This window comes from Dermacentor variabilis, chromosome 6 (assembly GCF_050947875.1).
Source record: "Dermacentor variabilis isolate Ectoservices chromosome 6, ASM5094787v1, whole genome shotgun sequence".
NCBI classification, from domain to species: Eukaryota; Metazoa; Arthropoda; class Arachnida; order Ixodida; family Ixodidae; genus Dermacentor; species Dermacentor variabilis.
This window is the reverse complement of record NC_134573.1, coordinates 197,566,251-197,578,600: the sequence shown is the minus strand read 5'-3', so window position 1 is coordinate 197,578,600 and position 12,350 is coordinate 197,566,251. Positions and strand designations below refer to the sequence as shown.

At 45.3% G+C, this 12,350-nt stretch overlaps 1 protein-coding gene across 3 annotated transcripts in view; it reads right to left on the bottom strand.

The window, feature by feature from the left end:
- The window catches only part of LOC142586048 (intermembrane lipid transfer protein VPS13A-like), a 935,034-nt gene that overhangs the window by 434,888 nt on the left and 487,796 nt on the right, over nt 1-12,350 (bottom strand). For all 3 annotated transcript variants that reach the window (XM_075697293.1, XM_075697294.1, XM_075697295.1), the window contains one exon: nt 2,865-3,088. In XM_075697293.1, coding sequence (XP_075553408.1) covers nt 2,865-3,088 — 224 coding nt within the window. The remainder of the gene's footprint in view (nt 1-2,864; nt 3,089-12,350) is intronic.

Genomic DNA, 12,350 nt, shown 5'->3' with positions numbered 1-12,350 from the left:
GGCGACAGTTTGCTAGCCGAGCCAGACGGCCTGCCGGGCCGTGCTCCTCGCTTGCCTTTCCCCCTGCTATTTACATATCACCGCTCACACGCACTTGCTTGGCTCTTGGCTGCTAAATACTACTTTGTTGTGGCCTCACACGACAGTGGTGAGGTGGGAGTCCATCCTTTTTTTCTCCCTCTCATTTAGGACACTGTCAGTGACACATCAATGTTGTTCACAGCATATTAATTGTAACCTTGGGCAAAATAATTGGCACTTTTGAGCAGGGGCGATCAGTCCACACCCTGCACCTTAATGAAGCCAGCAACCTTGATTAGGACGCTTGCTTCATGCTTGCACGACGGTGAGGCATAAACGCCCTGTCACTCGGAGTCTGCTAAAGCCATGACAATTGTGCTCTATTGTAGTTTCGGTTCTTTAAGCTAAATTTTCTGCAATTCATTACGATGTAGAAAGCAACAGTGTCGGCATTTGAATTTCTGAAAAAGGGTTAAGCTCAGGTGATTAGCTTCAAATGTATCATTAGGATCAATCATCTCGACTCTGTGCCAAGCATGATGTCTCGGTACACTGCCAGTAGCACCACTGCCCATTGACATCGACGTCTCCAATATCGATGCACACAAAATTGACTGAAAATATTACTAGCGGTATTTTCGAAAGAAACTCTTATGTAGTGTATGTGCTGCGAAGAGCTTCTATTTTCCTCATTTCGCTTATCTCGAAATTTTTTCTGGTTTTTACAATTCAAGTTAACGGGGGTTTACATATATTTGCATTTTCTACAGAGAACTTGCAATGGTTACAATTTCTTGGCACCTGCAATATGCACATTATTAATAAAAGAAATCGTCGATTAAAAGGTAAAAATTTGGCAGATAACTGCCTGGTTGGGGAAAACTGCACCTTTTCGACAGGAACCCGGTCTTTTACATGAGAAAGGATGCTATCCAACATAGAGAGAGGCTTGTGAGCGATGTCAACCCTTGCCCTTCACAGCACATGAGCTAATGTCTCGCTCATGCCTTGAAAATATGGTATAGAGACATGGCTCCATTGCAGGGGTGTGTCGGCAGCTGCCGTCTTTCTTCCAAATTTGGAATCCTGCCACATCCAGAACCCGCAGGCTAACATAAATCATTTGTCAGGAACACTTCCTGTCGTTTACTCTCAAGGTCAACAAAAAGTGTCTGTACGCCTGTCAAAGCACCAAAAACGCATATAAGCACTACTACTACACCTCATGTTTTCTCATCTCTGAAGAAGGAGCCGGTTGGGCTAGGAAATGTCACGAATTTTAAAATAAATTTTGATTGGAGTTTTCCTTCTCTTTAATTATATTGTCAATTAGTACATGACCTATTTTTATCTCCTGTCTCCCCAATGCTTTCACAATAGCAATAAACAATCACCAAGCTGCTACTTTCCTTGGCTCTTTCAAGGTTTCTTGGATGCCCTTGGTTTGTCAAGCAGGCAGAGAATGGAGAAAAAAGTGAACCTAAGCATACACATAGAGGTGTGCGAATACCGATTTCTGAGACCACATCAAATGGGAATTGAACAGTGACAGAAGCAAACAGAATATCGAGCACTTTTCGAACAGATCTTGAATAATGAATAGTTGTTACAACAATTAATATAAAACAATGTTCACACTCCAGTACTGTTAAAGTTAGAAACTTTCTGTCTCTGCATAGTACATTATGAAGCGTTGTTTATTAAAAGCACAAATAGAGCATTAGGGGCAGATAAATAGTTTATTCGTATGCACAGGGCTCTCCAGAGAGTGAGAATGATCCGTGTGCAGCCTGTAAAGTATGGTAACCTAAGTGACGTAACCTGTTCCACTGGACAAGTTCTCAAGTTTTATTTATTTTTATTTATTTAGAAAATACTGCAGGCCTTGTAGTGGCCCTTGCAGGAGGGGCAGAAGTACAGAAAAAAAACAGCAAGAACAAGGAAATGCAAGAGTATGTGAATAGCAAAACAAAAATAACAAGGATTAATTACAATGGAATGATTGCAGGAAAATTAAAAAAACAATTTCAGAAACACTGAACCGAAACAAAAAAAAGAAGCAAACAACATTTTTCAACTGTCACATGTTCAGCTGTCAATGCATTCAATGCTTTCAGTGTTAATAAGAGGCGATATGGGCAAGTTATTCCATTCAGTTATTGTGTGAGGAAACAAGGAATATTTATAGGTGTTGGTCCTGGCAAAATACGGAGTTAATGATTTGGCACGTTGGTGCCTTGTTAATCGCACTGTTAGCGGTTGTATGTATCGCTGCGGATTAAGAGATAGCTGATTATTCTGAAGCAGATAGAGGAACTTAATCCTTTGAATTTTCTTTCGCAATTTTAGTGTTCGTATATTATTCATTTTCATGTTTATAGTATGCCCGGGGGGTGAAAATTTACTGTACTTTAGCTCCTATTTTATGGTTCTTTGGATTTTGAAATATTCAAAAAGTATCAGACAAATATTTGCGTTTATGAATATTGAATAGTCAATTCAAAAACCAAATCCAATAGGACACTATTCAATTCATTATTCAGATGTTTTCAATATTCGCACAACCCTACACAGACGTTATGTTTGTTGGATTTTATATTCCAAACTTGCAAAGTGAACAACAAGGGATGCTCTGCACTGGGGTTGCAGTTAAATCTGGGGTTGCAAAGTGTGCACACCCACACAAATATATAAGTGTAATAGTGCGTATTGGCCAGATTCCAATGCAGCCATGTGCTCAGCTACAGAACACTACAGTGATGCAGAGGTGCACAAAAACCTTTTTTTTTCTTAAAGAGAGCTTTTTCATTGTTACAGACGAGGTGAAAGCAAAGAAGGTGTACCCTGCGCAGTCACTGGTGACGGATGTCGGCTGCAGGAAGATGCGTGAGTGGTAGGCCACAAACAGGGGCACATGATAAGTGGCACCCCCAGGGCCAAGTGTTGCCAGCCGAAGGTGTGTCTCGTGGAATGGGTTTTGAGCATATCGTTCTGTAGGCACGCCCACTGTTTCCAAACTGCACTTCTCGCACAGCAACTGTACTGGCCGCGGAAGGTGGTTCTCCAGCTGCAAAAGCCACGTTGTTCTCACCTTTCACAGCATCTCACAAATCACTTTAAATATAATGCCAACCAACAGTGGTGTAGCCAGGATTTTATAGGGGAAGCATCCAATACTTGTATACACAATGATGGCCTCCTCACTACCACTCCCTTGCATGCACCAGCACTACCTACGCATTGCTCACAAGACAGCAGTCTTAGAGTACCACGATATATTAAATTAGAGGTTTGCGAATGTTCGAATAACATCGAATCGAGTAGTGAATGTTTCAATAATTCGATTTGTGAATTGAATATCTACTATTCGATTTCTCTAATATTCGATATATTCAGCATAGAGACCTGCTCAGTGTCATGTGCGTTGCAGAGCCCCTTGTACTCTATGTCGCCCAAGTGAACATTTCACTTCATTTTCGGCATTTTCATTTGACATAGTAGTGGACTTTGTCACTGCAAGCGAGCCCCGACATTGGAACATTGCAGGGTGTGGGGATGCGCGACTCTCACGCGTCCCCTGATATGTTGTTTTCTCGCATAGCTCCCGCCTCCTGCAATCCGGCTTCGCCGCGTGGCCTGCATATGCCCGCGGCAGTCGGTCTGGTTGAGGCGCAGTACGAGAGATGGCGCGAGTGCAGCTCTGCTAACGCCACCCACCGGCAGGGTTACTTGGGCCCGAATAGGAGAAGGCTCTTCCTCTTTGGTTCAGGAACGGCAAGCAGCGCGGACATGCCATGTGCGCCAATCCATGCTTCTGTAAGACCGTCTCGCGTGGCCTCCTTCGAACGCGCCACCATTCGTGTGACCGTACGCGTGAATGACCAGGCGTTGGGATCCAGCATGGGGGGAACATATTCGCTCGTTATCCGGTCGCGGTGAGTCGGACTTCTAGATTTGTCGCGCGCCCATTGGCATGTTTTGTGGATGGACGTCAGACTCTGGAGTTTTGCAAGATGCGTAGCGCCACCTGCCGTCGCAAAGATGCAGTAATAGAGTAGTGCGAAGCCCGACTCCCTTGCGAAGTTGCGTATACAGCTAGCGACTGCGAAACAACGATTTAGCTAGATTTTGGTCCATATTGCGAGTGTTTTGAGCATTTAACACCCAGACAGAGAGCTATGAATTTCTACGCCAGTCGGATGCGCCGCCGAACTGCCATAAAGCGCTTGCTGGCTCACTCTTCAGACTGATGGCAGAAACGATGGCAACCGCGATAGCCCCGCGTGCTAGGAAGAAATGCCGCAATCGACGCTACTGTTGTGTTGTAAATTGCAATGAACGTGAAGGACAGAATAACAACGTTCGGTTTTACCAATTTCCATCGCGATCGTATGAAGGGGAAAGGTGAGAGCGCTGGATACGGGCCGTTCAACCTGTTGGGTAATCGGATTACTTGCATTCCCCACAACAGAGCGGCTCGCATAAGAAAGTGCGACAATTTTGTTCTTCTGTAATTGTGTTGTGTAGCCCTGACGGAGTACCGTGGTAACCATGCGAAAACTCAAGAATCTGCAGCCGCCACTTCATTGGTAACAGAAAAAACAACGTTGCGAACCATCCTGCTTATGTGCCATCGATATCTCCACCTTTTAACAGACGTCCGCATCTGCTTGACTTAACAAGTGGAACGGAGAGATTTGGCAGGTCAGCTTAGCCAAACATTTTGGTTCGTTTATGAATTCAAAATCCTGTTCTATAGCATCGCTGTATCACGAGTTCCTTTCTACGTTCGGTATTTTGTATGTCCTGCGCCGATACAACAAGCACGCTTCGCAATGTGCTCAGCCTGCTCGACTGCGTTTTTCAAATGTGAGCAATAAAGTTGCTTTTTAGGAGCACTGGATGAGTAATTGTGAAGTAACGCACGCGTGTGAAGAAACAAAATGTCACGTTTATTTACATTTATTTGTACGCACTTGTTGGTTGAAGCGTCTGCGAAAATCTGCGAAAAGTTCAAATTAAGGTACTGAGCGATGCTGTAGCTCCTGCGAGAAAGAAAGATGCAGCGTGTAGGCACTATAGGAAGCTTACATTCGATATGATCGCACGCTGTTTGCTGCCCTGCAAAAGGCTATGAAAGGATTTACACTTTGTAAATAATTGCGAGACAAAACATTACGATAAAATACATAAAAATATAGGAGGTACATAAGTCTTGCGTTCAGGACATATTCAATATGAACCAATTTGAAATGCTTAGATTTTTATGCTGATATGCCTATAGACAAACCTGATGCTCTCTGTACTTGCGAGTTGCAGCACGCCGAAATAACACTTGAGACTTTATTTTATATTGTACACGTACTTCGCCCTGCTGAGCTTCCTTTCCGAAGCGTAGATGGGCAGAAGAAGCTTTCCAGGTCCTTGATTTTTAGTAAACCGTGCCTCAACACAAATGAAAGAGAAGGGTCCATCGAGGCCTAAGCACCTTCGCTTGCGGACAGCTCTCCTTGCACTACTCAGTTAGCGCTACGACTGCGATGGGGGTGCTGGTGACGGGTTTTTCCGCAGAGCTGCCTGGGCAGTCTGAGGTCGGCTAGCAGGCATTTATCTATGAAAGGTGCAATAAATGCCCTTGTGATTGTTTGCACTACTGTGTTGTCGTTCCTTTGTCCCAAGAGCACGGGAGGAGAATCCCACATTTGGCTGCCCAACGTGGACCTCTTGGGGCATCGGACGATAGTTTTAACAGTTTTGCTTCGTTCGAGACCTTTGTTTGAACTGAAGCATAAGCCTAGCGTGGATTTTGATCGCTAGCGTCGGCGGCGTGCTTTCTTGAGTGAGGAGACGGTGGCTGTAGTGCGTTCGAACTTTTCAACCTGCTAAGCCTTTTCGCAAGTGTTTTTTTTTAATGACATTCGTAGGTACGAGAGCCACGTGGTCTGCATCCTGGAAGAGCGAGGCTTAGCGCCAACGGATCATTGGCAAGCCTGAAGCGAGTGAGGGGAAGCCTCGTGGGTGGTCCAAATTTCTTATGTAAATAGCTTCTTCTATCATTTTGGCTCTGATGAAGTCGCGGCTCAGAGAGCCGGGTGGCCGTGGGCCACGGGTGCCACTACGGGCTGACTGGTATTGCGGCCTGGCACTGGGCGCTCCGACACCGTCTGGGACGGCGGGCGCCGTCAACTCGGATGCTGTGTGCACCGAGCGGGGTAGGACCACCTTACAGAGTTGACGTCTCCTCGCGGCTGCCTGTTTTGCGCCCATTTTGGGTGCTGTTTTTTGGATGCCGGTTGTTGTCACGGTAGCGAAACTTTAGGCCTAAGGCTTTACAAAGCTGCCTGTCGCACGTGGAGAGACACAACCTGGTGGACTGTGGCGTTGAGGTGTTGCAATTTGCTTCCCTCATTCTAGTTAGCCTCACACGAATTGAAATTACTCGTTCGACTCAAGGAAGCGAGCTTCGTTCACGTGAACTTAGCATCTGAGTAGTTGCTCGATCTTTTGCTAGCCGAGTTGAACATCATACCACGTGGGCGATGCGCATGCAGAATTCCTCTCCCTTGCACTCCTTTAGTGTTTGCCAAGTGCGAGTGTACGCAGCGTGAGCTGAGTCACCCCTAGTTTTCTGTCACCTGCACATATCTGTGCTGCTGCCCCGGGCTACGATCGAGCCACCCCAGGCGATGGTGATGCTGTGGCCAGTTCAGCGCAGTGACTTCGGCGGCCGCCTGTATCCAGCTCGCAACCCTCGGCGGCGGAGAAAACAGCCGGCGGTCACCAACAGCTACTGCAGCTCTCACCAGCAGGGCGCGAGCGACGCTTGCTCGTGCCACCTACTGCATTGCCGTTTCCGGAGTCCTGGCCTGGAGTCGTGCCGTCGAGTCTGCAGAGCTGCTGCTGTTACCAGTGGACTAGCAGTGTACCCAAGGCCAATGTCGGCTCGCATGTTATGGACAGCGTGTGGACATTTCTTCGGCACGGCCTGTTGCATGTACCACCTTGTTCGCGAAGCACGCATTGATGTTAGACCGTGTGACATGTTTCGCCGGAATATGTAGCGAATTAAGGTTGGAGGGACGTGGAGATGCGCGACTCTCACGCGTCCCCTGATATGTTGTTTTCCTACATAGCTCCAGTCTCCTGCAATCCGGCTTCGCCGCGTGGCCTGCATATGCTCGTGGCAGTCGGTCTGGTTGAGGCGCAGTACGAGAGATGGCGCGAGTGTTGCGCTGCTAACGCTACCCACCGGCGGGGTTACTTGGGCCCGAATAGGAGAAGGCTCTTCCTCTTTGGTTCGGGAACGGAAAGCAGCGCAGACGTGCTGTGCATGCGCCGATCCATGCTTCTGCGAGACCGTCTCACGTGGCCTCCTTCAAATGCGCCACCGTTCACGTGACCGTACGCGGGAACGACCAGGCGTTGGGATCCAGCATGGGGCAAACATATTCGCTCGTTATCCGGTCATGGTGAGTCAGACTTCTAGATCTGTCGCGGGCCCATCGGCATGTTTTGTGGATAGCAACTCGGCTAGCAGGCATTGATCTATGAAAGGTGCAATAAATGCCCTTGTGATTGTTTTCACTACTGTGTTGTCATTCCTTTGTACCAAGAGCACGGATGAGAAACCCACAGGATATGGCACACACACACAGTGCCCAAACACCACAATTCACAAAGCTGTTCTGCACTGGCCGGGGCTGCCTCTGTCAGTACAAGGTTCAGCCGGGCCGACACGACCGATCGAAATGATAATGAGACATGGACAGATGGGACTGCAACAGAAGCAGCATATAATTCGGAAAGCGCGAAAGCATGTGCAAAGCTCAGGCCAATTAGCTACCATTAGGCAAGCAGATCGTATTGAGGTTTTTTAGCGCACGAAAAGGGACGAAAGACAGTGGCAAGATGCGGACACAGCGCTACTGTCTGTCTACTGTCTGTCTACTGTCTGTCTACTGTCTGTGCTACTGTCTTGCCACTGTCTTTCGTCCCTTTTCGTGCGCTAAAGAAACCTCAGTTATGGAATACCAACACACCCTAACCTACGCTCTTTCAAGATCGTATTGGATATGAGGCGGTGAACTTCACGTCTCGTCAACAGCCATTGATTAAACCATCATGCGTTATCTCAGGAATTATCGCTGATAAGCCACTGGCATGAACATGTTAGTGGTAAGCATTCCACGGTGGCTTGCAGCCCGTTACCATAATGGCCAGTGGCAAACTTTCATCACGGCCAGCTGCGCGACACTTCTTTTCGGGGAGGGGGGCCTACCCAAGGCAACATTTCTGTGCAAATGAGGGGGGGGGGTACCTTTACTAGTGTAAATGTGAATAATGCCTACTGGCAGGCGGTTCCAATCGTTACTTGTCTTAGGAATGAATGAATAAAAATATGAGCTAGTTCGAGAAAACAGGATACCTACTTTATGAAGGTGATCTCTACGGGATGAAATGCATCCTGGCTCAGATAGGACTTACTTAAGATGGCGATGATAAATTTTGTGAGTGATGAAAGACATTTCCCTTCGTAAGGAAAGAAGAGAAAGGTTCAAAGTAGAGTTCACTGTGGACACACTAGATAGACAAGAGTAGTTGTGAAGTATAAATCTTGCGATGCGATTTTGCACCGATTCCAAAGTTTGAATGAAACACTTAAGACCGGGATCCCACACTGAGCATGCATATTCCAGTTTTGGCCGTAAGAGCTATTTATAGAGTAAAAGTTTTAATGAGGATGGTGCCATAAAGAAATTGCGCCTTAAACACCCAAGCATGCGACTGCCATTGTTGGCAACGCAACTGGCGTTGTCTCTGACCACAACTCGTTCGACAAGCATACCGACCTGCTGACTACAAATTGAATTCCTTTCCTGGTCCCTGCATCAGTCTAAACAAAGAAGGTTGAACTAACAAAGCAACAGCGATGCGCGTGACCGTTGCAATATATAGTGACAACTAAATGCATCTCGAGTTAATGGTGAGGGCACTGAATCGATTAAAAAAGTGGCCTTCACACCTCAGGAGATGCCGAGACGTACCACCATCCAAAATGAGTGCAAGAGGCAGCAAAATGTCGACTGCCGAATAGCTGTCAAGTCTCAAGATTGAGTTGGTGGCGCTTTGGGAATGTGTGTGAGGAGTGGTGGCGCGGGTAAGGGGGGGGCAGCCCCCCCCCCCCCCCCGGTTACGTGCCTGAATAGCATACTAATTAATTTGGTGTTCCCTTTAATAAGAGTAGACCGCAGTATATGTCTTGACTTCTAGTACCTATGTTACTGATAGCTTGTAACATTCTTGTTATGCAATGCTAGGAGACTCCCAAGATGTGCAACACCGTACTTTCTTGCCCAATATTTGTAAACAGTAAATTTTGTGAAATATTTTCTGATATCTGACAGGATATTCGACTTTTTTCTTTATTCATTTCAATATCTACTATTTGGTATTCGCACATCTCAATATTAAATGCTAGCTAAGAAAGGCAGCAAAGAGAATTGAAGGGGCACTGATAAACTTTCCAAGTTACAAAAAGTGCCACAAACACTTCCCATGCATATTCTCTCGAGGTATCCCTGCTGAAAATTATTAACAGTGACTAATTTTGTTACAGTGTTGGCAATCCAAGCAAACTCAAATTACTGCACCTATCACGATAATTTATTTATCACCACTGTCATATCATTAAAAAAAATACTAAAGCAGTGACATTTTTCAGCGGCATTAAGACAACCAATGACACAAGACGAGCTGGGTATTTGCTTTCCTACGGCTAGTGTAGCAGCTGTGGGTGACTTTGATGTGGAGATCGTAGCAGCATGACAGTCTCTAATGCTACATGCACATAGTATTCCCTACTGCACATTCTCCAGGGCACTATGGGAGGAACACCATGCATGCAGCATGGTTGCCTTGCAAGGAGTGCACAAGAGTCAACTGGTGTAATGTGAGTCAGTGTAACGGGCTTGAGTGAGTTTAGAAAAGCCATCAAGTGGGACTGCATCATTACTTTGGGCTACAGCACACAGGTATTTACAACATGGCTTTAACCGTGGCCATGAGAGACGAGCGTGTGCCTCGAAAGCCTGGGTGTCCTGATTGTCCTCACAAGCCAGCACTCTTTACATGTTTGCGGGAACCGGCACAAAAGATGAAAAAGAGGGTTAGTCCGCAATATACCATGAAAGTGAGTACGATGATTCCAAGTGAATCTGACAATCTTTGAGCAATTTGCTTCTGACCCAAAATTTAAAGTGCAAGAGAATAGATGGCTTACATCCCCTAAATCAGCATTTGCAAATATAAGTGGCTAGGCTGTATAACAAATTGAGCAGTGCAAATATTGTGGAATAAAAGGTCTATATATGGCAAAATAATATAGTTCTGCACAGCTTCGCACTCAGCATGCACCCCATAATTACGATCAGTCAAACTTTCGCATATGACGGCATCTGCCTTGGCTTACACTGGTGGCACCACATTTATCTATGCAAGAAGAACAATATTGTAAACAAAGAGCCTTAACAAAATTGTGCTGTACTGCAGGCATGTCAGGCTTGATGCACTGAGGTAGAAATGAACAAACCTTGAATGCAATTCAAAGTGACAATTTTGATCACATGTGAAACGATTATACTAAACAGAAACATTTCATGAAACATTTCTGATTCACCAAAACATAGTTCTCTTTTCCTTGCATGATAAAAAAAAAATGTGCAGAAAGCTAAGTTGCATGATTAGATAGAGTTGATTCAAAGTATAACAAATTCAAAGGGGATTGAGAAATAGTTCAAAACAGTCGATCCCCGATAGATCAAACTCAAAGGGGATCATGAAATAGTTTGATACATTGATAATTCAAAATATAAAATATGCCTATCTGAAGCTTATCTGAGCATATCTCTGCACATCTTTGACAGTTTCGTGAGATTGTGAAACGCGAAAATTTACTGATTTGCTCTTCGAAGGCTGTGTGGAACACACAGAAGTTGACTTATTATTTGCTCGTGAATGTTGCAAGTCGCTCATGCTGCGAAATGATCTTTGATATACTGATTGCAATATTGACCCTGCAAGCCTGCATTGCCCAGATGCGAGACCACAGTGTGCCTTGCGCGTCGGAGAGCTTGTTGTGCATTTTCATTCAACATAAGGTAGAAAGTTATGTACCACCGAAGCCAACTAGCCTGTACAAATACACACCATGTCGCCATCAGTGCATTTAGATTGGTTTGGCCTGCGGACGAAGCTGCCAATTTTGGCTTGTTTAATTGATAAGTTGACAATGAAAATGTGGTGGAGAATGTCAAGAAATGACAGATAACAGTGTTTGAAGCAACCTAGGTCTAGCGTGGTCCTTTTTTCCAACCAAAAAAGAAAGACTGCAAAATTTAAGGAAAGAATACTACATTAGAATGCAGCCCCACACCAACGATATCAGCAGCCTCACGTGTAAGTCATCTAGTATGTTTTATACCTTACGTAAGTGCGAACAAGGGATGAGGTCTTGTAACAATTTGGAAAGCGCATCATTTCCTTGCCCTAGCGTGATTGGTCAGAATCTACCGTATTTTTGCTAGTGGTTTTCATAACGACTGAGCACAGTTTGTTCCTGGCAGATTTGTTGCGCTATGCGCATACAGTACAGTCCACTTATAACGATATCGAGAAGAAAGAAAAATTCAATTGTTCGTTTCAACGTACATGTTAACTCATGTCAGCTTTAAAGTGTGTGTAGGTGAAGACGCAGCGGTGGAGCACTCACAAAGAAAATGTGCGGTCACCCGCTCGTTCATTGGCTGGCTTAGTTGTCGTTCGCTTGTCCGTTTAGTTGTTAGCTTACTCGTTCAACTATTAGCTTGTTCGATCACTATGTCTCTGAGACACATGTAATGAGACAACAAAAGGTGCCTCAATATGAGTGACTGCATCATTTCACTAACCGCAATTTTGGCCGCGTCATAGTGTGACAATTCTTTGCGTGGTCATCACTCCACTGAAGTCATTTTTTTTCTCGGAAATCTTATTTCGGAGTGAGCACAACCATACTCAATGCATGCACCTTAGTACACCTCAGTTTGTGACAAGTATGTCACTTCGTGAATGGACGAGCAAGATGAAATGTTATTCGCAATGAGTCACTAACCTGAAAAAATAATGCACTTATTTGAGCCTGAATAAAGCGCTGTTGCTGCGCTTCCGCTTCGGGAACAAATACTAAGAAACTTATCATTTTCTATATACGCAGAATCCCGACTCGATGACCAGCTGCGCATATTTTTGTCGACTTTGAGGACTGAGAAATACAATAGCACCAGCGCCCACTT